At 38.8% G+C, this 27,970-nt stretch overlaps 1 protein-coding gene across 5 annotated transcripts in view; it reads left to right on the top strand.

Annotated features, from left to right (window-relative positions):
- The window catches only part of CDC14A (cell division cycle 14A), a 180,824-nt gene that overhangs the window by 72,624 nt on the left and 80,230 nt on the right, over positions 1–27,970 (top strand). For all 5 annotated transcript variants that reach the window (XM_004263082.3, XM_049708398.1, XM_004263081.2 and 2 more), the window contains 2 exons: positions 12,793–12,859; positions 15,875–15,937. In XM_004263082.3, the coding sequence (XP_004263130.1) occupies positions 12,793–12,859; positions 15,875–15,937 (130 nt within the window). The remainder of the gene's footprint in view (positions 1–12,792; positions 12,860–15,874; positions 15,938–27,970) is intronic.

Here is a 27,970-nt window from a genome sequence, read left to right as displayed (position 1 = left end):
AACCACAAGTACCGTCTAATTGAGTTTTTCTATTTGGATTTATCTTAAGAATTTTAAATTAATAGTTTTCTATTAACCTAGTTAAAAATTCACTAAAGATGAAGCAAATTAAAAAAAAAGATTTGGGTAGATTTACTGCTTATTCTTTTTTTTCTGTCAGTTTTATTGAGATATAGTTGATATACAACACTGTATAAATTTAAGGTGTACTGCTCAATGACTTGACTTTCATGTATTGTGAAATGATTACCACAATAAGTTTAGTTAACACTTATCACCTCATATAGTTACAATTTTTTTTCTTACGATGAGAACCTTTAGGATCTACTCCCTTAGCAACATTCAAATACCCCATAGAGCAGTGTTAACTATAGTCATCATGTTGCATATTACATCCCCAGTACTTATTTACCTTATAACTGGAGGTTTGTACCTTTTGACCACTTTCACTCAATTCCTCCCCCCCACCCCCATTTACTGCCTATTTTTTTAAAGATTTTTCCCCATTTTATTCCATTTTCTTTTTTTTTTTCTTTTGTTTTTAATTAATTCATTTTATTTTTGGCTGCATTGGGTCTTCATTGCTGGGTGCGGGCTTTCTCTAGTTGCGGCGAGCGGGGGCTAGTCTTCATTGCAGTGAGCTGGCTTCTCATTGCGGTGGCTTCTCTTGTGGCGGAGCACGGACTCTAGGTGCATGGGCTTCAGTAGTTGTGGCATGCAGGCTCAGTAGTTATGGCTCTAGAGCGCAGGCTCAGTAGTTGTGGTGCACAGGCTTATTTGCTCCGTGGCATGTGGGATCTTCCTGGACCAGGGATCGAACTCATGTCCCGTGCATTGGCAGGTGGATTCTTAACCATTGTGCCACCAGGGAAGTCCCTACTGTCTATTCTTGATTACATGAAGTATAGTAGACTTTGGAGGCATTTGAATTTCTGGCTTGGTGTGACACTCAAGGAGTATTTGTTGTGATGTTACTGTCTGCAAGTCAGTTTTAGGGTGTTCCATTTAATGGTAAAGTAGGTCTGTCGAAAACTGTACTTTTCACTTGTACTAAGGATAGCCAATGTGTTTTATCAACAGTGACTTTATCTCAAAACTAGGGAAAGAGGGTATTTTTCACCTATTTTAATTCTTTAAGTCCATCCATCTTTACTGTAGGCTTGCTTGGCAGTTGGCCTTCAAGGGAACAAGGGGCTTTTCAGTTCTGGGGCCAGAGTCGGAGTTTGAATTGGCAAGCCCAGTATGAATCTTTTTAGGTTCTCTTCCTGTCAGTCAGTGTACTACCAAATTGATAGTCCATACTGTTGACCAGTCATTCTACAAGGTCATATTAATTGCAGCCTCTCTACAGTCCCACGAGACCACCAACCCTTATTGGAATTTTTAGATTATTTTCTTGGCAGTCAATGGCAGTGGTTTTTAAATCTGCATTTTTGGGTGTTCATAAAACAGGTGTTTGTGAAAACTTTCTAAATCTCACAGAACACTGAAAAGGTAACCCATCTAAATTGCACAACTCTGCTTTTAGATCTTTTTTTGTGCTTTCAAATTCACTTTGTGCTTACTTCTTTTTTTATTGGTCCATATGTATTAGCTTGGTAACTTTTTTGGTATTAATGATTCATAAATCTGCTAAAACCCAATTTTTCTAGGACATATAAAATTAAATGGGGAATACAAATATACAGACAATAAATAACATCTAGGGGCCCAGTTTCGAAGACAAATATAGAAAGCATGACTTAAAAAATAATGACTAGGTGCAGAGGTGAGGTTGAGGTAGGGTGCTGTGCTGATATCCAGTGGAATAAAGCTGGTTGAATGTTGGATGTCCTATCATAACCAGTTTTTAGTTTAGTGTGTTTTATTTTTTTGGTGGGTCTCTTCCTGTTTAGGTCCAGGAACATATTTTTGTGTGGCTATTTTATTTTAGTTTGGAGAAGAGGCTTATAGGTCAGTGTTTCCCAAAGTTACATTGGTTCTCATACTTGGTTTTAAAAAGCCTGGGAAGGGGATTTGCCTGGTGGCGCAGTGGTTAAGAATCCGCCTGCCAATGCAGGGGACACAGGTTCAATCCCTGGTCTGGGAAGATCCGGCATGCCGTGGAGCACACAGTTGTGGCCCCTGCGCCACAACTACTGAGCCAGTGCTCTAGAGCCCACGAGCCACAGCTACTGAAACCTGCGCACCTAGAGCCCGTGCTTTGCAACAAGAGAAGACACCGCAATGAGAAGCCCGTGCACCGCAACAAAGAGTAGCCCCCGCTCTCTGCAACTAGAGAAAGCCTGCGCACAGCAACGAAGACCCTACACAGCCAAAAAAAGTCTGGGAAGCTTTAAAAAATATTGATGCCAGGTTCTACTCCCAAAAATTCTGATATAATTGGCTTGGGGTGAAGTCTGGGTGTTGGGATTTTTAAAAACTACCTACATGATTCCAATATGCTGCCAAGGTTGTGCACTACTGCTCTATAAGCTTTACCGTGGGGAAAAAAAAAAAAAAAAAAATCAACAGTCAAATAAGTTTAGAACTCTCCATCTTGGAGATTTTACAGAGCACATTCCCATTTTAAAGATTCTGCATGGTTCTGAGTAATAAAGTAACCTGTTTAACTCAGAATTTTCCCAAGTACTTCAGCCTGAAATCGGTCCCCATCCCCCTCCCACTTCTATTAACATCCAGCAGAAACTAGCTTTCTGAAACTCTAGGATACATTTCCTGATCCACACCTGTGTGGAACAGAATAGATCTCTTGGGATTAGAATAAGAAGCTTCCATTTGGGGAAATGTTTTTGCGTGGTTTCCTGAGTTTTAGAAATAGATGGCTTATCAAATAATGATATTTTATCTAATATGAACAGGAATAACGAATTTTCTCTTAAAGCAGACTTGACGCCAGAAAACCTTCCTTAACAGAGAACCCACAAACCTCCCTCTATCAATCCTTCAATGACGTTTGTCATTAAAATGAACCCATACTCTTTGTGTTCAGGGATGGGTTTGTTGTGTTTTGGGGATGACCCCTAGTGATATCCCGGTTGCTGAGCTAGCGTTAATGCGGCTGAGCCTTAATGGGAAATCTCACCTGGGCATGCCAGAACCTGCAGGTCTCTTAACAAAGGCCCAGAGGGGTCAACTACTTAGAACTTGGCATTAGGCTGCCTTCTTTCTTCTAAAGCAAAGTAAACATGTGCGGGTAGATGTTAGATGCAATTATAAAATGTATCTCTTTACATAAAATGTTGAACCAGATATTTGGTAGTTTAAATATGATACTGTGATTTTTGTTAAAGTTTATTTAGCATTAACTTTGTACTTCAAAGGGAAGTTCTCTTTACCATGTTTTTTCCCTGAGTATCAAAAATGTAGAAACAAAATTTATTTTATGCTCTCTTAAGACTCATTCTCAACTTTTCTTTATGATGGCTAACTCTCTGCTTCTCAGTGTTGATCTTTGGGGTCATTTCTACCTCCATGGATCTTTAATAAACCTTTACTTTTGATGCTTGATGTGATGGGAAAGAATCTGCATTAGTTTTGATTAGTGAGGATGGGCCAGTTTCCTGAGTCTTGCAAATAGAACAAAATAAATTATCCAGTCCGAACTGTGGAATCTATTTTCAACAGCTGGGGCATATTGAATAACTGAGACCACTATGAAAAGCAGACTCTTTATCCGGTTTTCTTGTTAAAGTGTTAAATAAGCACCACTATTCAGGATCTGAGGACAGAAACAACTGTCAAGGTTTCTAGGACCCAATAATACGCAGAAGGAAGTGAGTAATATCTATTCTTTTTTTTTGGGGGGGACATGGCAGTGCTTCAGTGGTTTGAGTTGTGAAAATTGGCTCAGATTACTTTTTTTGTTTTTCCTGTTTTTATGGTTTCAGACCAGTGTACCAAACTTTCTGTAGAAGGGTAAGTGCCAAATTTTTGTACTCTTTACAGTACTTTTCCGATAGCCAACCTTAGTTGATAAAGGTGGTTTGGAATAAGTTTGCAATCATTTATGTTGATGAACATAGTTATTTTGTTGAATGCCTCGTATATGAAGCTCTTATTTTCAATATTGGAGTCAAAGATAATTTACTATTATTTTTATCTTTAAAACAAAATTACTGTGGTTAAATAGGGGATAGTCAGGTGTTGATAAAAGGCCCAGAGCACAGCCCTTGGCCTGTTTTTCTGGTATCTGTTATTGCTAGGGATTCTATTCTGCTGACTTATGACCTTTTAAGCCATGACTTAGAAATGAATTTTCACAAATCTCTGTTTCTTTAGATGAGCAAAATGATTAGTGTATAGCTTTATGTTAAATCTGAAAAGCAGGAGATTCTGTGTCCTGTGTTTTTGTTAGGTACTGGTCATGTTCAATTTTTGGCTCTGCCCCGTGAAGCCATTTGATTTTTGTTCTTTTGTAAGTGGGAAATAGCTTCGTTCTCCCCACTAATTCTTAGCAAATACCTTTTTATCTTGTAGGTCTAGATAATATAAACCATTGGCTTGCTCTTTTCCCTGGAGCTGGTGCATATATATCGTGGATGTGTTCAGAGACTGGAAACCAGGTGTAATTTGGACAATTGTGTAAAGTATTTTTGGACATTGTCTAATTCCCAAGTATCCATACAAATTAGGGCTGAATTGTCTAGTACAGTAGCTATTACCTACATGTGCTATTCAGCACTTGCAATTTGTTTAGTCCAAACTGAAATAGACTACAAGCCTATAAAATACACATTAGATTTCAAAGGTTTAGTATAAGAAAAGTAAACTATCTTATTTATAATTGTGTTGATTACATGCTGAAATATTTCAGATATATTGGATTAAACAAAATATATTATTAAAATTAATATTATTTATTTCTTTTTATTTTAATATGGTTATGAAAAAAATTAAAATTACACATGTGGCTCTCTTTTGTGGCTTTCATTATATTTCCATTGGAAAGCAGTGATCTAGATTACATTTTTGTGATTGTACACAGTTTACGATTACAGATTTTTTATATAATTTTTGCTTTGAAATGTCCATAGTTCCCAGCCACTTAGAGTTGTTCAGGCATATGTTGAATGGTCTCCTTGTAATGGTTATTCATTCATTCATTCATTCATTCAACAGCTACAAGAGAGTAATGTGCCCAACACTGTACTAGATTCTGGGCATACAACGTAAAGGACACATTCCCTGTCCTTAGGAAACTCTTGATCTTGTGCTGGTTGTGTAGATGGGATTCAGTTCAGTGATTGGAAGGGTGCTCAGATGACCTTTGAGATCCTTTCTAACCCATTGCTCTGCAGATATTTGCCTGCCTCATAACTACTTGCTATCTGGAGAATTTACAGAGAATCAGAATCAAGATGTGTAAATCATAGTCATTTCTGTTATTTCTTAGTCCATTTACTATAGCTCTGTTTTATTCTTTAATGTAGTCTCCACATTGTAGTCTCCACACTGTTTTTCATTTATTCTTCATTTCAAACATCTTTATTAACAGAAATGCTTTCTTATTGTTTTGTGTAAATATGTTCTTTCATCTCTGGTTTCATCTGCTCATTATTAACATTTACAGGGTTGCTTCATTCTGAGTGGTTTCTTAGATTCGTAGGTTGCAAACAGTGGTGTGTTGGTAAACCAGCTCTGTAATTAAAGAGCATTTGCTGATTTGTGTGGTGTAAATTCTCCCTCCAATGCTGATTTGGGCTCTCAAAATTTTTGAATATCTAACAGTTGACTCTTGAGAGCCTGTAGAAAGACAGCTTTAGTACAATAGGGAATCAAGCCCTTTCTCTTTGTATCTCTTTATGGATGGTGATTCTAGTTTTCTTAAATTTAATTTTTCTTCTACTGCTTCTCTGCAAAATAAATGTAAAAATAAACAAAAATCCCAATTGCTTCACCTATAAAATATTCATAATTCAGTATTTCATTCAACAAATATTTATTGACTGCCAGTGATTTTTATAACCACTTCATAATAGTTTTATGGTTCAGTTGACTGTTATGCCAGAAATCACATTTAGAAAGATAGAATTGCCGGGATGGATAGAATTTGGATGGTCAAGCATGAGGTTGAGCTAAATTTGTACTTGGATGTCTCTAGATAGCTGTTGGTTGTAACATTAGTCTTCTGTATTGGGGGCTAGAGACACATGATGTATTCTTCAGCAGGGATGAATGATTAGAAATCCTGGGTGTTTGGGGTATTATTACCTTATGTCCTGAATGAAGAGCAGCCTTGTGTTTACCTGTTTAAGAGAGTAATGCAATATATGGTAAAACTGTCATGGTATATAAGTGTTAGAGCTGTAGTTTTCTCAGGCAGCACAGGATGTGCAAGCGTTTTCCCTCAATTGAGGTCTATGGGATTTCAGTGGTCCTTTATGAGGGAGGTGGAAAAATACATGTCCTCTTATTCAACTCAGTAACTGTTTGGCTCAATAAATATAAATGAATGCATGGATGAATGAGTAAAAAAGCAAACCAGGAGTTAAATAAACAATTGGGAACCAAAACTGCAATAAAAACTGTGGGAGTATAAAACTTTGTAGCACATTGGTATAGTGATTTAAATCCTGAAAGCTCTGTGTAGCCTCTCTAAAGTGTCTGGGTTAAAATAAAAGTGTGTTTAATACCACTTGACAAAGAAAGAGAAAACTACTTTGAGTGTCACTGCTTTTTAGCTTTATTCAGTTAATACTCTTTGGCAAAGAGAACAGAAAGAAATGATCTTAAATGGACAGAAGGGATTTGGGGTTAATGCAAAGAAAGCTCTTCTTGCTAGTGAGGATGGAGGTGTCAGGCTCTCGAGTTAACAAAAGTGGCCATAGGAGATCATCGAACATTTTCTTGGGATGATCTCCCAAGTTCCTTTACTTAATTTAAACATTTATTGACAAACATTTATTGACTATCTATTTCATGCCAGGCACTGTATTAGGTACTAAAGAGACAATGGTGAGTAAAAAAACATATAGATCCCGTCTTCTTAGGGACTATTGTAGAGAGAGAGTCAGGGAATCAGATAAGCACATCATGATATAATGTCAAACTGTAGTTAAGTCCAGTGGAAAACAATGGGGACCTGATCTAGCCGGAGTGGGGTTGGAGGATTTTCCCTGAGACAAGTCACCTTTGAGCTGGGATCTGAAGGGTGAGTAGGGTGACCTAGGCAAGGCGATTGGAGAACATGTGACCAGGGGAGCAAAGGTTCAGAGTGCCCCTCTGAGGAGCTCAGGGAAAGGGGGTTGTGATGGGCACAGAGAGTGAGGGAGCATGATGTGAGGAGGAGACTGGAGAGGTGGGCAGGGCCAGATACCACAGGCCTTGCATCCATTTTAGGATTTGAACCTTTCCTCGAGAGAGCAGTGGGAATCAGAGAAGGGCTACAGCAGAAGAGTGGCTGGATCAGACTTGCCTTTTAAAGAAATCACTCTGGCTGCAGTGAAGAGAACTGATTAGAAAGGCGAGGGGTGGATGTGGGGAGGCTCTTGTAGTGTGTGGAGAGGTGCTACGTGAGAGGCAGCAGAACCGAGGAGAAGTAAATGCGTTCACGAGATGTTTAGGAGGGAAACACAGTGGGGCACGGTGCAGTAGGGTACGGGAAATGAGAGAGACAGAAGGACTTCTGGGCTGTAGCTTGAGTGATTGTGGAAGCTGTGTCTTTTACCAAGTTACAGAGGGTTGGAGGATCCGATTATTGTTGTTGTTTTGAGGTAGGGGCAGATTCAAGAGATTCTTCTTCCACAATGAGTTTGAGATGCCTTAAGACACCCAAATGGAAATGTCATGTATGTGGTTGGCTGTCCTGCCTTGGAGTTTTAAGGACTTTGTGCTAGGGAGATAAATTTGAGGGTTATTGGCAGATAGATGGTACCTTACATAGATGAGATTGTGTAGGGCAGGGATTTTCAAAATGTGGTCCCTCCTACCAGCAGCACTGATACCACCTGGAAACTTGTTAGAAATGCAGATTCTCAGACCCCGTTCCATACCTACTGAATCAGAAACTCGGGTGGAGCCCAGCATTCTGTGTTTTAAGAAGCCATCTCGGTGATGCTGATGCTGATGAATGCTAAAGTTTGAGAGCACCTGGTCTCGGAAGAGAGCATGGAGTGTGGAGCATTTGAGTCTGGAATTGAATCTTGAAGAGACTGGGAGGTGAAGGATGACTTTGCAGAGGAGATTGGGAAGGAGTAGTGTTTAGAGAGGTCAAAGCAAAATCCAGGAACAGTGAAGAGAATATTCAGAGGGAATTACTTGTTCTTGACCGAGTAAATAAAATGATGCTTGCAGAATGTTCCCTGAACTTAGAATAAGCAAATTTAGAGACAGAAAGTAGATTAGTGATCGCCAGGGTTGGAGTGGGGACGGGGAATGAATGAGGAGTTACTGCAAATGGGTATAGAGTTTCTTTCTGGTGGTAAAATGGTTTCGAATTAGTGGTGTGCATTGTGACTATACTAAAAATCACAGCATTATGAATACATTAAAAATCACTGAATTGTACATTTTAGAAAGGCTAAAATGGTGAATTTTATCTCAATTAAAAAAAAAGTCCCCTGGGCTTAGCCATATGGAGGTCATTGGTGACCTTAGTGAGAAATGTTCATGGCATGGATGAGGGTGGAAGCAGAACAGAGGAGGTTAAGATGTGAGAGAAGAGAAAGTGGGGGCAGGAAGATGAATAGTTTTTCAGAGAAGCCCTGTTTTAAAGAGGAGGCCAAAGAGAGGGTGGTGGCTGAAGTTAAGAAAATTTCAGATATTTTTTTTCTTTTAAAGATGGTAGGGACTTGAAAATGTTTGACTGCTATTGGGAAGGATCCAAGAGAGAGATACGGAGAGGAAAGAAATCATCCACTGTGTTGAATAATGATGCAGTTTCAGGGTAGGAAAGGACTTTTGAGTTTAATAGAGCCTGGCGTTTTCCTAATCTTCACCTCCATTTCCTATAACAATGTAGGTGAAAAATATTTCTTGCAAGCCATCTGCCAATTCAAACTTGAACGTCGTGTGGGGCAGGTTAGCTTGCTGCCTTCCAGGACCAACCATTTTATTTTTAGATGGTTCTAACTACATTGGGTGGTTGAGGAGACTCAACAGGTAAGATTTATTTATAAAGTAGGAGATAATATTGCTTTTATAGAGTAAAATTTTTCAGCTTCTTAAAGTACTTTCAAACTTATTATAGTCATTTCCTTCATTCTTATTTCCAGAAGAACCCAGTGCTGCCACTTCCTGAGCCTTTTGCGAATTATCTGGTATTAATTGGGTTGATGCTCTGATTTTTCCCCTGTCACCTTAGTATTCAGTTTTCTTGGTCTTCTAATTTATTATCACTCATGTATCTGACTTCCAGCTTTCAGAATTTTATTGCTGTTGTCTGTTCTCATTCTCCCTGACCTTGTTGGATTCCATTTAAAAAAGCCTTTTAAAATTCTCTTTTTAGTGGGGTTTTTGTAGATAACATGGATTTACTCTGCCACCTTTATCTTTCTCCCCTTTTTTCCCCCAGAGAATATGTAACATGCTTTTGTGTCCCTTCACTTTTATGGTTACTTTCCTTTGACTATGTGTGAGCCAGGTGCCACTAATAAGCCATTTCTCTCTTGCGTAGTTATGAGGGCAGGTTTTGGGAACCTGTTGCCTTCATGAGGATTAAATGTGTTAATGCATCTAAATTACCCAGCATAGTAAGTGTTGGAAAAAGGTATGTCATCAACTTTCCCCAGTCCTGAGGATGTGACTTAATTTTATTGCATCCCTTATTATATTTCAATTTGTGAATGTCAGCCTGTCTTTCTAGCCTGCTGTAACTGCTTTGTATCCTAATTTTGTCAGATGGCCTGTTAACGCACCCTCGCTCTCAGGTCTGCACATTTGATCACCAAGTCACCAGAGCTCTCTTTTCAGTTGTTGGTAAAAACTGTGGCTATGCTAAGACGAGAGATATCATGATAATCTCACCATGCTTTGCAGACAGTACAAGAGACTGGATCTGGAGCTTTTCTGATAACTTACATTTGTGGATCGGTTTAGCTGCGTCTAGGTGGGAAGATACACTTGAGGGAAGTAAGGAGCACCTTCAATTCTTATCATTTCTTTTACTCTTTTTAAATACAGATAAGTTTTTTTCCTAAGTTTTTCTTTTCTCTACCAAAGCAGTAGTTTTTGGTTTTTTTTTAACATCTTTATTGGGGTATAATTGCTTTACAATGGTGTGTTAGTTTCTGCAAAGCAGTAGTTTTTAAACTAGGGTCTATAGAGAGAATTCAGATGACAAAAATATCTTTTTTTAAAAATTAATTAATTATTTATTTATTCTTGGCTGTGTTGGGTCTTCGTTTCTGTGCGAGGGCTTTCTCTAGTTGCGGCGAGCGGGGGCCACCCTTCATCGTGGTGCGCGGGCCTCTCAGTATCGCGGCCTCTCTTGTTGCAGAGCACAGGCTCTAGGTGCGTAGGCTCAGTGGCTGTGGCTCACGGGCTTAGTTGCTCCCGGGCCTAGTTGCTCACGGGCCTAGTTGCTCCGCGGCATGTGGGATCTTCCCATACCAGGGCCTGAAGCCGTGTCCTCTGCATTGGCAGGCAGATTCTTTTTATTTTTATTTTTTTGCGGTACGCGGGCCTCTCACCACCGCGGCCCCTCCCACTGCGGAGCACAGGCTCCGGACGCGCAGGCTCAGCGGCCGTGGCTCACGGGCCCAGCTGCTCCGCGGCACGTGGGATCTTCCCACGAACCTGTGTCCCCTGCATCGGCAGGCGGACTCCCAACCACTGCGCCACCAGGGAAGCCCACAAAAATATCTTTGTTTTCACTAGCCATGTAAGTTATAAGATTGCATCCAATTATAAATGTTGGAAATAAACTATAGTAGTGTTAGCAATATAAGTGACTTTTTCACAATAGAAACTACATTTTTGTATCCCATTGCAGTTGTTGCATATATCTTAAGATATTTATGTTCATTTCTTCTTTAAAATTATAGTTGTTATCAGACCTGCTACTAGATCTTGTTATATATCAATATTAACAATAAAGTATGGTATTATAAATTTGTTTTGTTACATTTTGATGACTTTACATTTAGTTGCATTAATGTTCTGTTATTTCTATGTATTTTATTTTATGCATTTAAAAACATTCTGAGAATAGACATTCACAGGCTTCATCAGAATGATGAAGGGGGGTCCTGCTGAAGGGGGGTCCATGACACACAAAAGATTCTGAACTCTTGTCCTAAAAAGACAAGTTCCTACAAAGGAATGTGTGGTTATTTATATAAACTAGTATTTTGTCTTAGATCCCCAGCTACTCCTTTCTCTGGTTTAATCCCTTAAAATTTGCTTCTTAATATATGGCTTATATCTTTACAAGATATTTGAAATGGGGTTATTTGTTTTTCACTGACCCATGAGTTCAGATGGCATTAAAAAAAGAACTCTTGAAATCACGATTAAATATCTAGAATAACCCTTCCTTAACATAGGTTAACTTTGATGTTTCAGGACTTAAACATTTCTGTTAGGCTGCTTTGCTAACCTACTGTTTTTAAATTAGGTTATCAGGATGCTGAAACTCAGTGATGTTGACATTGCATTTAAATTCATGGCTTAGCAGCCATAGTTTCAAGTTACCTTAGATGGTTGTGATACAAGATTCAGTTTTATGTTAATTATGTGTTAGAGCCTTTAAGGGTCATTTTCTCCTCATGGATCATCTTCTGTGGCTGCCCCCTTCCTCCCCACCTTGGACCAACTCTGTGTGGTACATTTGGCTTTGTGATTGGCAGGTGCCTGACAGCTCTGTTCCTTCAGGTCAGCAGTGGGGGCTGGGAAGAGCGACTGAGAGCCTTGAGGTCAAGTTTCTTGCCTTGGACACCTTGGAACATTGTTAGTGTTAAAGCTCCAGTGCCAGTTCTTGCTAACTGACCTGAACTTGATACTTCAGTTTTATGTTGCCTAAAGCAGGCCTGCTAAGTTGCTCTAAAAATTTAAATAAAGGATGAAGCACTCAGTTTTCGGTGCAGTAGGTCTCCACTCCTTTTGATAGAACACTTCATGGTGCATTAGAAGCTCTCCTGAATCCTGAGAGGAGATTGTTTGGAAGCATTTTCCTTGGCATTTTTTTTTGTGGGGGGGTGGGGGAATGAGGGTGGGGCGGGGGGCAAAATGGAGGTAGTGGCATATAATCCATGAAAACAACTGCCAGGTTCTGTTGACCTGCATGCATTGTCCCATTTAAATTTTTACGCTAGTATTTGCCATATTCCTGACAGATGGTTGTTTCTCTGTCTGAATACGTCTCATGATGATGCATGTTTTCGTTAATGAAATACTCACTGTTAATAATAATAAGAATAGTCATAATATTTATTGTTTCCTTTGTGCTAGGCACTATAGGAAGGACTTTATATTTTTTAAATGTAATCTGACAACAATCCTGTGAACAGTAGCTGCTATCAGTACCTTCATTTCACAGATGAGGAAACCAAGACTCATAGAGGTAAAATAACTTGCTTGAGGTCCCAGCCAATTCGTGGCAGTGTTGGAATTTGAAGGCAGCCTGATTCCAGAGCTCAGGTTCCTAAATCTGCTTTCTTATTAATTCAGCTAGTTGGATTAAAGCAATTTCAGAAGTTCTGGAGTTAAGCTAGTAGGATCTGATGTGTTACATAAGTTTACCGTGTTGACAGCTGTGAATCCAAATAAGCATGTCTCCAACTGACTTTGGTATTTTATTATTTGAGTGTTCTAAATGCATGTTTTTAATGTTAAGTTTTTTTGTGTTCACAGGGATGCTTCCTTTGGAAATTGCACTTACAATCTCACCATCCTTGACTGTTTGCACGGAATCAGAAAGGTAATAACAATCTCCTTGCTGTGGTCAACATTGTAGTTTAACAATATGAAAAAAGAATTATGTCTATATCCTTGTTTGTTGTTGGAGAGAAGAGAGGGGAGGGAATAAGAAGGCAGCTTTCCACTTCTTAAACAATGATGGATCTGTAATACACAGACCACAGGGCAAATAGGGGCGGTGTTTCAAGGGATAGCTCTTCTTATAGAAGTGGAAGGGGTCCCCCTTTCTCACTTAAACTATTTGTGTTATCACTTCTGTCTGCTGCTGTGCCTGTGATGTTGCTTTGTCACCTGCTCAGTTTCATTATCAAACTAGATCTTGGTGTGGGAGGGACAGGAAGTTATCTAAGTCTCCTCTGTTAATGTGGAGAACATTTCCACATTGTTTTTCTAAGTGGATAGTATTACATGCCCATGAACATGAAGTAGTAAGCAGGTCAGATATTATTATCTCATTTTTACAGTTGAGGAAACAACCCCAGCGAGGTTAAGTCACTCTCAGGGCCACAGGGAGTTATTAGGAGGGCTTGTTCTAACTCAGATTTCCACATCAATATGGAGTTCTTTCTCATATCCTATCCAGGTATGTCATAAATCAATGGTCGTCAAATGGTGGGGACTTGTGGAGAGATGCAAATTCTCAGACCTCATCCGAGACTGATTGAACCATAAATTCTGGGAGTGGTGCCCTGCTGTCTGTGTTTCTATAATCCCTCCATGTGATTTGATGCACTCTGAAGTTTAGAGTCATAATTATTTAGTTATGTATATATATTATGGAGAAGTTAATCTAAAAGATCTTTGAGAACTTCGGAACATGTTTTAGAAACATTGATTTACAAGCTGAGAAGTCATGCATGCTATACTGTGAATTCTAATGAAGGTTCAAGGTACATCATTCCATCTAGAACATACAGTCATGACTTATGAGTCAGGAATGTACGTGTTTCAGAACCCATTGGCAAGGGTCATCGTGGACTGTACATATAGTATCAGTAGTGAGTCTTGTTCTAGTTTCTTTTCTCTGATGTAATATAACATTGCTTTGGCCCTGTTTTAATTTGAGAAAATTGCTATGGTAAAATATGGTACTTGTTTTCTGTATGTATATTTTTGACTTTGATATTTCATCTAGAAATGAATGTAGACTCTGTAAAACTTTAGTTCTCTTTTCACTTAAAAACTATCAAGATAATCTAGCCTATCCCCTGCAAATAATATCACCAACACACACTTCCAGTAACACCAGTTAAGAACCCTTCTACATCCAGTATACCCTTATGTATACTGGATATATCACCCAGTATACAACCTAAAATTGTAGCATTTAAAAATGTAATTTACTTATTGTTACATTATTATTATTTTGCCTATCCTGCCATCTGGTACAGGCTGTTTCTTTTATAAAACTTATGAAATTGAAAAAGAGTTCACACTGGAATATCCTTGCCTGTTATTATGGTAACTGGTAACTTGATATAGACATTTATGACATCCTTCCTGTTACAAAGGAAAGGCACGACTTTGTTCATTAAGGTCTTCTGTAAATTTCTTGTTTCATCAAATGCTGGGTTTATTTTACCCAAATGAAGATGAGATTTTAGAGGATCTGATAGATTGTTCAACATGTCTTTAAGCGACTGGGACACACTTTCCCTCTGTACATTCTTCTATAAAGCATCGTGTGCTGGGCTATTTTTGTGGCAATGAGCACCATACCTCCTAAGAAGGTAGACAGACTATGGCCACATTTTTCCCTTTGTAAGAAGCATATCTTTCTGATTTTGATGTATCAGCGTCATTATAAGCATCAGTTATATATGTGTGAACCACACACAGAGGCATACACAAACACAAACACATTTAAAAGAAGAGGAAGGAAAGTGATACTTCAGGGCATTATATTCTCACCATTTTCTCTGAAATGGTACATATGGCTGAAGTAAGCGTCTTTGTTTCAATGTGGAATAATTTAAATAGCTTGTTCTGCTTATCCTGTAGAGGTTGTCTAAATCAGTGTTGTCAGAATTTATAAGAATCACCTAGCAAGGCATTTTAAAAATGATGATCCCACCCCCAAAGAACCTGATTTCATAGTTCTGGGATGGGGCCTAACGGTCTGGATTTTAAATATAAATAACCTTAAGTGCAGGTGGTCCATGTTCTACATTTTGGAAAACACTGGTCTCTAAGGTATTTTCAAAGATAGATGTACTAAACTTGGCTTAACAGTTTCTTCTATTTTTAATGACTTGATCATGTAACTTTCAAAAGTAACTGTGGTTTGGTATTCTATGGTAATCTGTATAGCTTCATGACATACAAAAAAAAAGACTGTCTTCTTCAAAATATTTTATCTGAGTAAGCCAGATAGTTTTTAGTTCTAAGTCACTTGGTTACAAAAAGGAGTATGAAATTTTTCTTCATGTTGTTAAACAGATCAGTTCTTCCTTCTAAATTGTAAGAGTAGTCAAGTACATTTTTACTCTGTCAGAAACAATCACCATAAAACAAATTCTCTTAATGTAGAGTTTTAGGAACAAATAAGGGCCTAAAATGCTCTTTTTACTAAGTATTTCACTAATGATAAAAGGAAAATAAAACCTAAGAATAATTGTTTTTTCTTCTAACTGAAAATTTAATCACTATTATATACTCTGTCATAGTTAGGTATAAATTAATTGCATAGTTCCCAATAGGTTTTAACTATACATTTGCTAGTATGTTCCATTTGATATACATAAGTAATTTTACATACAAAACTAATGTATATTAGACCTTAAGAGACATATTTTGTGGGACATATTTTCATGTTTTTCTAAGTGTTTAGTCCCACTGGCAAGAAAATCTCAAAGCAAAATTAGATGTTAGATGATTGCTTGGTATGCATTACAAATAAAGGTTTCAAGCTTTCTCCTTCAGATCAGGCAGGATCATTTGTGAGCAGGAATTCCAGAAACGGCTAGAAGTCGTTACCAATTTCACATGCAAAGACTAATTCAAATTCTTATTTTAGGGATTACAACATGGATTTTTTGACTTTGAGACCTTTGATGTGGATGAATATGAACATTATGAGGTTTGTACACTTTATCTTTTTGCAAGATATAATTTCACATTGATTAAATTGTTCTTTTTTTCCTAGCACTCAGGTATTGCAAATTGATTGGCTGCTAAATAAAAGCATTCTGCAGTTTTCTATAGTTGTCGGTTTAATCCTTTCAGCTTTGGTTATTGCCTTTGAACCAGGACTTATCAAAATTTTCATTGGGAAAATGCCATACCTCTCTATATTCTTTCATCAAACCTTTATTGACAATTACTTTGAACCTTCAGTTTGTAAGAAAAAATAATTTAAAACTACATTTTGGTAGTAAAATTTTGTTACTTTTATTTTTTTTAATTTATGTTTTGGTTAAAACAAAACCGGATTTATGCCGTGTAATATTTTTGACTGCATATATTTTATTTTGAAATACATCTGAATGTACTCAGTTCTAAGAGTTGGCTGCATTTTTTCCCCATGGTGCCATTACAAAGCTTTCGAATAGTATCTTGCCTGTTCAGTGAAGCAATTTAGGCAAAGGCTGTCCAAGTTACATTGTGCTATAAGGAGATGTTGAGGAAGAGCACTTCCGGGGTAGTAGAGGAGTCTAGAAGTAGTTAACTTTTCCTAAAGATGAGACATCTGTAGACTCTGAGTAGTCTGACCACTGCATGAAACTGAGCTCGTCTGTCGTGGCTCTCCTGAGGAGTTATAACATTTATCACTCTCCTTAGCAAGACAAGGGTAGCCCTCCCATTCTGGGCTCTACTTCAGGATGTGTCTATTTGGATATCCTGCTTACATGTTAAACTTAACACATCTGAGAAGAAATTAATCATCTTTCACCCAAACATGGGCTTCTGCTTTGTTCCTCTGTATTAATGGCATCACCATTCTACTGTTCACCCAGGCTCAAGACTAGAAACATTTCTTTTTTCTCGCCCCCCCAGTCTAATGAGTATTTGAGTTCCCGTTGCTAGGGACCCAGGATGTATTTCATCTCTTTCTTCCTTTCTGTTCTCACTTCCTTCCCCTGGCTCAGGTCTTGTGTCCCATCCGGTAGACTATTACAACTGCTCTTCAAGCAGCCCAGGCCCTTCTCCTCTTGGTCTTGCACACACTTGACTGAGTGGTCTTAAAACAGAGCTCTCGTCTTGTCTTGGCCCCAAACTGGCTGCTGCTCTCATTACTCGGCTCAAATGAGGATAAACTCCCCTGTCCTCGTATTGTTAGCTTTGGATGAGGTCCAGCCCACCTTGCTAGCCTGTCTCCTGTTTCTCCCCTGTATGCACTCTGTTCCAGCCGCACTGAGCTGCTTATTTACTGTTTCTTGAATGTCTCTGCACGCTGGCTGAGCTTTCTTTCTCCAGATACCTGTCTCCTTTAACATTTCCCTCCTCCACTTGTGTGTGTAAAGTCCTCCACAGGTCAGCTCTCACTCTCTACAGAATTCTCTCCCCCTCAATTTCATGTGTCACAATTTGTGCTTTCCATTTTTCTTACATCCTGGCTATTTGCACACAAGCCTTATTTTCCTTATTAGATTGTAAATTCCTTGTGGGTGGGACATGACTAAATGGAAAATATGTATTGCGTTCTTGGGTAGAAAGATTTAACATCATAAAACTGCCACTTCTCCCCAAATTAATACATGTAGTACAATTTATTAAAAATCTCCAAAGAATTTCTTCTTCTTTTTAAACTCCAAAAGCATCTTTATTGTGGCATTTCTAGTAGTGTCAAAAGAAAAAAAATCCTCCCCCCCCAGAAAAAAAGAACTAGAAACAAAAAGACTATGTCCTTATAAGGGGAAAGTTTGAATAAATAACCTGTAGTACAGATACACCATGGAATGTTACACAGTCATTTGAAAAAATTGATGTGAGCTATACCACTTGTCTTGGAATGATTTCTATTATATATTGACGGGAAAAAGTTGATACAGAAGAGTGCTTATAGTATAATCCCCCCTTTTTAACAAACAATGACAAGACCCCCTCCACCCTGTACATGTATATGTGTATCTGTGTTACATGAGCAAAGCTAATTTCCTGTGAAGTGAACAAAGCTTAAATTTTAGAGGGTCCCACTTGCATGGGCGCCTTTTTTGTTTTCTTAACATTGTATTCTTTTCTTAGAATGGGCCTCCACCTTAGATAAGTTTCAGTTGCCGCCCAAACCTGAATCTCTGTCCCACGTATATGAACCTGGAGAAAAATATATGGTGAAACTCTAAAGCCATTTCAGTGAAAGGAGAGATTACAGTGGAGGCTAGAGAGGGAGGAGGGGGAGGACATGCCACAGTAAAGAAAGAAAACTTGTCAATGTCTTACTTATTCCTTTATCTTTTTAAAAACTTTAATGGTGATGTTGAGAGTTAGTTGAAAAAGCGATTGAAAAACCTGAAACATAGTACAATTTCATTCTTGAGAACCAACCAACAAACCAAACATCTGGTAAGAATGTGGTCACACTGTAACCTGAATAAATAACCACTACCATCACCACCACCACCACCATGAGCACCACCACGCCCACCACCATCACCAGTACCACCACCACCAGCACCACCACCACCACCACCACCACCAGCACCAGCACCACCAGCACCACCACCACCAGCACCACCGCTCAGGTAATGGCAGGAGGGAGAGGAGGCAGTTGGTGAGCATTTGAAAAGTTTTCCGTCAGATAACTTCCTCTTTGAGAACGATATATCCATTCTGTCATAAAGCCAAAAAATAGAAAAGCACAAGTCGAAGCGTGATCAGCAGGTGGTGGGCATTTCATAAACGCTGCTTAAGGAATAAATGGATATAAGTAAAGGAACTCTCTTCCCGACAAACTGTGGACCATTCATTCCTTGTCATAACTTCTCCCACTGTTTGCTCTGCTTCGGTGAGTCTGGACATTTGGTAAACTTGTGGAATAGCTAAGTTCATAGGCTTCATTAGCTCCAACAGTGTCAGTATTCCAATGTTGTTTGTAGTTTTCAAAGTAAAATTTTATCACTGATAGCAAATTATGAGAATGTAAGTCTTAGATAATATGGCAATGCTCAAATTAAAGCTTTTTAAAAAGGCACTTCTGGACTAAACCACATTTAATATATAATATGACTCAAGAAAAAACCTAAAGTAATGATGTGGCAGTTCTATGTGAGATTAAAAGGGAGTCTTATGGAAGAAAAACAAAGAGAGTCTTTATGTTAACAGTGCTGCTTATAAATGCTGTTAATGACAAGGTCCGCACAAGAACCACTCTGCTCATTCTGCAAAAGGGTCTAGAGCAGTGCTGTCCAATAGAAATATATGAGAGTATATCTATATATATATTTTAAAATTCTAGCAGCCATATTTAGAAAAAGTAAAGAGAAATGATGAAATTAATTTTAATGATATATATTTAATGCAATATACCAGCAGTATTATTTCAACATGTAATCAATATAAAAATTATTAATGAGGTATTTTATGTTTCTAACTTTGAACTGAGCCTTTGAAACCCAGTGTGTAGTTTATACTACGGCACATCTCAGTTTGGACCAGCCACATTTCAAGTGCTTGGTAGCCACACGTAGCTAAAGTGCAGATTCTGCAAGGACAGGCTTGCCAATGAACTATCATAGCCCCTCAGAATGACATGAAGCCTAGGATGAGCAGTACAGGTTGCACCTTCTAGCTTCAGGTGATCGAATTGTTCACATAAGAATTAATTTCAAGGCTCTGTTCTATTTAGGAGGCTTGGGGTAAGATATCTCAGATAGCTTGCTTAATTTTCTTGTGGCTTCCAAATAGTCCACTGTATTAATTATTGATAAACAAATGTATCTTCTAAAATATGGTCTCTCAGGTTCTTTGCCAAGCCGATGTGGAACTGTACATTCTTCATATTTGCACTGATCAAATAGATATAAGCCTGGGAGCTATGCTGGGAAGGTCCAGTAAAGTAACTGCAAGATGGTGGCCCAGAAGCTTCTGCTAGGAATCAGTGTCACCTTTTCCAACAGGCTTCTTAAGGTATTTTCCAAGAACTTGAGAAATCTAACCATTGATCAGTACATTTGAAAAATAGAAATAGACCTTTTGCCCTCAGGAAAAACAATGAAGATGAAAGAGTTTGAGTATTCAATCGAGTTATGTACCTGTAGGTATGTGAGGAACTGTATCCTCTCTAGTAGTAAAGCTTAGTGGTTTATTGCTAATATAGGACAATATTCTGCTTGTAAGACCCTGAAGTGGCACCCATATAGAGGCTGCCTTCAGTCAACTCCTGTTCTTTTGGGAAACTATCCTTACCAAGTAAGACCTTGTCTAAACACCACCGATCACTAATGATGCTACTCTTAAGCAGTCATTATTCATCAAAGAGAATTTGAAGTTGTGTCTTCAGTTCCTTATATTGGGTGTCCCCTAAGCAAAGCAAAATGGGACTTTCCACTGTTTACCAGAAGGCTTGCCATATTTGATGACGTCCCTGTGTTGGCCATGCAGAGATGAGCTCACAGAGCAGTACCATGTGCCTAGTTGAGGGGAGGGGAGAGGGAGAGAAATGCAAAGAAATGCAGCTTCAGTGGCAGCATTTGGAGATGCCTTATCAGTGTGGCTTACATTAATTACCGCATCCAGAATTTGGTCCATGCAACTTTGAGGAGCTGCCTTAAATACCCTTTTGGGAATCATCTGGAGCTTAAAGTTCACGTAAAACCTACTTCCAACGCTAAGAAATTACTTTGACTTCTTTCTTTGAGCTATTTCATATCCGCCATTATTTTTTTTCTCCATAAATCATTCCTTTATTTTGAGAAAAAAATGCTTTCTATGAAATAATTTTGTCAATATGAGGATATTTTCCCAGAATATCAAGTTATTATTGACTTGCCCCTGTGCTTTTACATGCTGGCAAACCTGGGACACTTCTTCACCATGGGTTACTTGATGGAAGTGCTTAGAGCTGGGCTTGGCTTCTGTAGGCCTGGTGACAGACAAATTGGTTCCTGCCTATTTGAGAGTGGAGTCACAGCACAAGGCTTCCTCTTGTTTCTCCCGTCACGGCACACGTGGAAAATGTGACAGTATTTGATCAGCACTGTGTGATCATAGCTCACAGCTTACGGCAGCTGGCTGGGGAACTCTAGCTGCCCCAGCACCTGCCCAGGAAACTCCATTCTGTTACACCAGTTGGGAAGCTCTGTTCTACAGAAATAACGGTGTACAGGTCAACGTTTGTTTTTCTTTTTTTTTTTTCTTTTTAAATTTTTAAATTTATTTTTGACTGCGTTGGGTCTTTGTTGCTGCAGGCGGGCTTTCTCTAGTTGCGGCGAGCAGGGGCTACTCTTCATTGCAGTGGCTTCTCTTGGTGCGGAGCACGGGCTCCAGAGCGCAGGCTCAGTAGTTGTGGCACACGGGCTTAGTTGCTCCGTGGCATGTGGGACCTTCCCGGACCAGGGCTTGAACCTGTGTCCCCTGCACTGGCAGGCGGATTCTTAACCACTGTGCCACCAGGGAAGCCCTTTTTTTTTCATTTTTAAAAGGTTTATTATCTGTCACTTAAGTAGAAAAAATATTTCAAGTGAATGTTGTATTTCTACCCTTTAAAATATATATTTTTTCTATTTTATTTTATTTATTTTTTTATACAGCAGGTTCTTATTAGTCATCCATTTTATACACATCAGTGTATACATGTCAATCCCAATCGCCTGGTTCATCCCACCACCACCCCCAACCCCCTGCCGCTTCCCCACCTTGGTGTCCATACGTTTGTTCTCTACATCTGTGTCTCAATTTCTGCCCTGCAAACTGGTTCATCTGTACCATTTTTCTAGGTTCCACATATATGTGTTAATACATGGTATTTTTTTTTCTCTTTCTGACTTACTTCACTCTGTATGACAGTCTCTAGATTCATCCACATCTCTACAAATGGCCTAGTTTCGTTCCTTTTTATGGCTGAGTAATATTCCATTGTATATATATACCACATCTTTATCCATTCTTCTGTCGATGGGCATTGAGGTTGCTTCCATGACCTGGCTATTGCAAACAGTGCTGCAATGAACATTGGGGTGCATGTGTCTTTTTGCGTTATGGTTTTCTCTGGGTATATGCCCAGTAGTGGGATTGCTGGGTCATATGGTTATTCTATTTTTAGTTTTTTAAGGAACCTCCATACTGTTCTCCATAGTGGCTGTAACAATTTACATTCCCACCAACAGTGCAAGAGGGTTCCCTTTTCTCCACACTCTCTCCAGCATTTGTTGTTTGTAGATTTTCTGATGATGCCCATTCTATCTGTTGTGAGCCAAGAAGATGTATCACACTCTTTACGGCCTCAATTTGGTAACTTTTCAGTTAATTTATTGAACAGATGTTTATTAAGTACTTCCTGTTTGCTCAGTATATTTACTAGGCTAATATTTTTTTTTTTGGAAGGCCTCCTGTAATTTTGTCTCTTCATGGGTGGGGTTAGAGCCTTTCTTCTTATCACCTGCTGTCGTAGATTCCATATATCCTTGTGCCTCAGTCTGCAGATGTTATCATGTTTGACCCTTCTCATATGTTATACTTCCATCTTCATGTTTATCAGATTAATTGTCTACACAGAATTTCTCACTGATCTATGACAGGCTGAATGTCATAGTGAGAATCAGTGAGAAATTCAGCAATTCATAATCCATCATTATTCCTATTATCACTAAGGGATGCTCTTTTGGGAAAAGAGCATTGCTGTTCTAGAAGGTGATTTCACATTATCTTGGCCACATTGCAATGTAGCCCGTCTGGGAACTGTTTGTGAGAAAGTGTTGGTCAATTCTGGGTGCTTGGGACTGGGTCTTTCTTGGCCCTTGGGCCGCTTCCATCAAGTCTCCACATAACTCTCAGAGTCTATGTTTTAGAAATTAAGTAAGTCTGATTACATCACTCCCCTACTTTAAGTCTTTCATGGGCTCCATCCTGACTGAAAGTGTGGAGGAAATGCCAACTCCTGAATGCAGCGCAAAAAGCCCTTCTGGACATGGGCTTTGCCATCTTCCCCATTTTCGTCCTTTTCCCTTCCCTCCTCATACCCAAGTCCATGCAGCAGTGCATCTTCATGCTGTTGTGCCTTCAGACATGCTCGTTCCCTCGTCCTCTTCCCTGTGGTCCTTCCTCCTCTGCCCACCGAATTCATGTATTTACATGTCTAAGGCATTTTTAGCTCGATGGGAGCTCTTCTCACACAGCGTGTGTGATGCTCTGTTTACACACCTGTGTCTTCCCTGCACTCTGGGTACTTGAAGTCAAGAATATGTCTCTCTGGACATATATACACTACCAAATGTAAGGTAGATAGCTAGTGGGAAGCAGCCGCATAGCACAGGGAGATCAGCTTGGTGCTTTGTGACCGCCTGGAGGGGTGGGATAGGGAGGGTGGGAGGGAGGGAGACGCAAGAGGGAAGAGATATGGGGATATATGTACATGTATAACTGATTCACTTTGTTACAAAGCAGAAACTAACACACCATTGTGAAGCAATTATACTCTAATAAAGATGTAAAAAAAAAAACACAAATAACAAATGTTGGAAAGGATGCAGAGAAAAGGGAACCTTAGTGCACTGTTGGTGTGAATGTAAATTGGTACAGCCCCTGGGGAAAACATAAAAAAAAAAAGAATGTGTCTGTCTCATCTTTGTGTCAATAAGTAACCCACTGGCACAGTATACTTGTAGTGGGCAGTCATTAAATGTTTGTAGAATGAAAGAACTAATGAATAAATGAGTCAATAAGTTCTAAAAAAAAAGGAGTATAGCACATTTCAAGATATTTTATATAATCTGTTAAAAGTAACTACTTTTCAATGGAAAATGACCAAGACATATTAATTAAGAATCCATTCTGATTTTGTAGTAACACTCCAGGGGGAAAATGTATTGACTATGGTAGACAACTTCCTGAAATGCTGTTTCTGTTTTTTCATTACCAGCCAATCTATGCAGCAAGAGTGAGTTGTTGTTGTTTTTTTTCCAACCAGTTATTTGCAGCACAGATCGCTAGATATTGTAATCTTCAACCAGGGCTTGCGTGTAAGGCCAGTTTAGTTTAATATTACTAAACCTGGAGAGACTGTCTCCAGGTTGACTATGTCATCCTTCATTGCAGTTAATAAGTAAATTGTCAAGTGATAAGGTGGTGTAGACTCCCAACATTGCCCTTTTGCATACACATTGAGAACTAATAAGGTTTGTTAGGCCTCTTATCTCTCAGTGTGTCACCTCAGGTCAACAGCAGGAATAATTGAACATCTAGGGGATGATGTTTCAAGGCTTTGCTTTGGATTGGAATTTGTACAGCAATTTAGAATGTAACCTGGATTCTGCTTGACTTGCCCTCGACTTGTTCATGAATTACAGAACTGGAAAAATGTGAATTTCTGCCACCGTAATTGTGAATTCCTGCCATAAGACTGGGATCAGGCAAGCTCCAGAATGCAGGGATATGGGCATGTCCTCACACCTGGAGGAACTGGGGAGCTGTGCATCCCACGGTGATTTGACTGTTCAAAGAACTATTAGAAGCATTTCCCTGGAGCTGTCCTGTAGTGTTGATTATACCCCTCAAAGGCCACAAGTTTAAGGAAGCAAGATTCAATCCTTCCTGGACCCAGTGTTTCCACATCTTCTAATACAGTGCACCCATTGCTGGTTCAGAGATTATGTTGGTTAAATCTATAAAATGTTTTGAGGTCTAAGAAATTTCCCATGTTTTTCCCTTCCTCTTTAATTATTGTTTGTTCTCTGTCCCTTCTTTTACCTCCACTTCTTAAGAGAGCAATCTTGACTCTGTTTTCACGCAGTCAGTCAAAGTTATGGTCTGGCCTTTACTCTCGTGACTCAACGGAAACTGTTCTTGTTTAATGGCAAGACTTAGCCAAACCGAATTGTTGTGCTTGGTCTTCTTCCTACTTGATTTACTCTGTGGCCGCTCTCTAATTCTAGAAACTCACTTTCTTTCCCTAACCTCAAAAGTTCTGTCTCGGGTTTCCCTGGTGGCACAGTGGTTGAGAGTCCGCCTGCCTATGCAGGGGACATGGGTTCGTGCCCCGGTCCGGGAAGATCCCACATGCCGCGGAGCAGCTGGGCCCGTGAGCCATGGCCACTGAGCCTGTGTGTCCAGAGCCTGTGCTCCGCAACGGGAGAGGCCACAACAGTGAGAGGCCTGCGTACCGCAAAAAAAAAAAAAAAAAGTTCTGTCTCGTACTTTTCTCCTCCTTCCATCTCTGGCCATGTGTCTCAGGATCCCCTGCAAGTCCTTTCTCTTCCCTTGCCCACCTGAAATGTGCTGGTCTCTAGGGCCATGTGATTTCTGGTTAAATACATTCTCCATGAGTGAGGGGACTGTTTCCAAATTTCAACAACCATGTATGTGCTGCTGGCCTCAAATCTTCATGTCTTGAGCACTGGAAAGGTACCTGCACAAGTGCACTAGATTCTTGCTCCCTGTGGTTGCATTAGCACGGCGTTTGCTGGGTGGGGCTGCGAAAGCAGGCCGCCAAATGTTTTCTATGTTTAGAGGTGAAGCAGTCGTCCACCTGGGGCTCCTCTTTCCCTCTACCACACTGTTTCTCTCAAAAGTAAATCCTAAGTAATAATCTAGAGTTTGACTATTATTTAAAGCCAAATGGCAAGGGAACTTAATTTAAACCAAATACCTCAAATATTTACTTTGATTTAAGCTCATAAAGTACCAAATTTGACAGCATATTTGCTGTTTACGTAATACAACTATACTATCAATGCTATTTTATTGTTTCAGAAGTAAGGAAATATAAAGAAGGTGCTTTTTAATGAATAAAAAAGACTGTAGCTCTGTCTTTATTTTTAAAATAATCTTTGTGCCACCATTAAACCTCTTATGTACTTGTATTATAACATTTATCAAAGTTTAATGCAACTTTTTCTTTAATGGGTATCTTAGTTCAGGCTGATATAACAAAATATCATAGACTGTGTGGCTTAAACAATAGACATTTATTTCTCACAGTTCTGGAGGCTGGGAAGTCCAAGGTCAAGGCACCAGCAGAACTGTTATCTGGAGATGGCCCTCTTCCTGGTTCATAGATGGCCAAATTCTTCCATGTCCTCCTTGTGTCCTCATAGAGGGAGCTCTCTGGGGGTTTCTTTTATAAGGTCACTAATCCCATTCATAAGGGGTCCATCTTCATGACCTAATCACCTCCCAAAGGGCCCACTTCCTAATACCATCACGTTGGGGATTCGGTTTCAACATATGAATTTTGTGGGGGACACAAACATTCAGTCTATCGCAATGGGTAAAATGGAGATGGTAATAACACCTACCTCACAGCGTTGCCCTAAAGATGGAATGAGTTGCGTGTCATAGAGTAGTGCCTAGCAGAGAGTCCGTGGTATATCTGTTAGCTGCTATTACTATTAACGTTTTTTGTTACTTGTTTTCAGACTCCTTAAGGGCACAGAGGGAATGCTTTTTATTATTTTATGTGTGACACCAAGTTATAGTCCTTGATATATAATAAAAGCTCAGCAAATGTTTTAATGAATGTTGAATTGTGCTTCAAAACTGTTTATCCATGTTGTCTTAGAAAACACATCTGTTGATAAAGGGAACCAATCCAATAATTGTCAACCTGAAGGTCTGTCTTTTCTCTCTTACAGTCTGTTTAACATTTGGTAAAAAGACCAAATGTTTTTCAGTGTTTTAACTGAAAAATATCTCTGTGACCATTAGAACAGAGGCATGCCTTACTGGCACAGATTTATTTCTTAGAAGTTATAAAAATTCATGTTTTCAAGTCAAGTTAGATTTTATTTAATTTTTAATTTTTTTTCAGTTTTAATACAGTTTATTTTTACTTTGTAAGACACTTTGATTTCTTTTTATTTTTTCAAATTTTATTTTCAATGCACCAGGAGAGTTAGCTATTCCAAAGAAATCTGGTGAGTCTTATATGTAAGCCGAAGGATCTTATAGTAACATGAATATTAACAACTAAATGTATCAGTTTCAAGAATTCACATTTTCATTTTGGGGTTTTCTTGTAGTGAAGAACATCTGCAGTTTCTCTACATAGTACTTGGTAGGTTGTAGGCTTTGGATTGGAAGAGGTAAAATTATTCTCTCACCTCATCTTTGCCTAGACATTTGTTTATAAAATGTGGTAATGTTGGAAAGTACCTTAAGTTCCTATCTGTTCTAGGTTTCTTGGAAATGTGTGTGTGTGTGTGTGTGTGTGTGTGTGTGTATGTATGTGTGTGCACTCGCACTTGTGCACAAACACATTTAATTAGAAAAACCAGCTTGTGTTATCTTAAATATTTTATTATTGATAAATATTGACATTTGTATAATCCACTGTGAAAGAAGGCACAGATACTAATTTTGGAAGCTTACCAGTAAGGTTATGTTATATTATTCAGTTAAAAGCTGTAACTTTCTTATTCGTTTTTTTTCAGATTTGGATCTAAGACATTAATCTTTTTGTTTACTCCATCAACCTTATCCAGGTTACTGAATATAGCCCAATATTATCTAATGTTTATCTTTTTGGGTAGGCAGATTTGCAAACATATTCTTTTGGTTCTGTGAGTGAGTTCATTGCTTCTCTCCATATGATTGATTATAAAAGGTTACTGTTTAATCAAATGGATGTCTATAATCCAAATAAACAGACATAGCACAATGTATGTATTTATCTAGGCCAGCTTCGTGGTCAAGGATACAGGAATAGTGAACATAGAAACCTGTTTTCTTCTACTGTTCATAAATAATTGGTTTTAGCCTTTTGATGATTAGAGCATACCCTTATTTTTGAATTTTTAAATAATGTTTTAAGCTTAAGTATTACTTGAGATGGATGTTAAATTCTTTATCCAAATTGTTCTAAATAGATAGCTATGCTTGAGATTTAATTTGGCATGTGTAATCATAACACTCGGCATCTCTAAGATTCTATTTAGGGCATTATGGAGATTTTATGTTTATTATGATTAGATTAATGCAATTCAGACATTTACAAGGTGTCATGTCAAGTTTCATTTGTAAC

The sequence above is a fragment of the Orcinus orca genome, chromosome 1 (genome assembly GCF_937001465.1).
Source record: "Orcinus orca chromosome 1, mOrcOrc1.1, whole genome shotgun sequence".
Taxonomy (NCBI): Eukaryota; Metazoa; Chordata; class Mammalia; order Artiodactyla; family Delphinidae; genus Orcinus; species Orcinus orca.
Note: the sequence above shows the minus strand (reverse complement) of the source record. Positions and strands in the feature narration are given on the sequence as shown.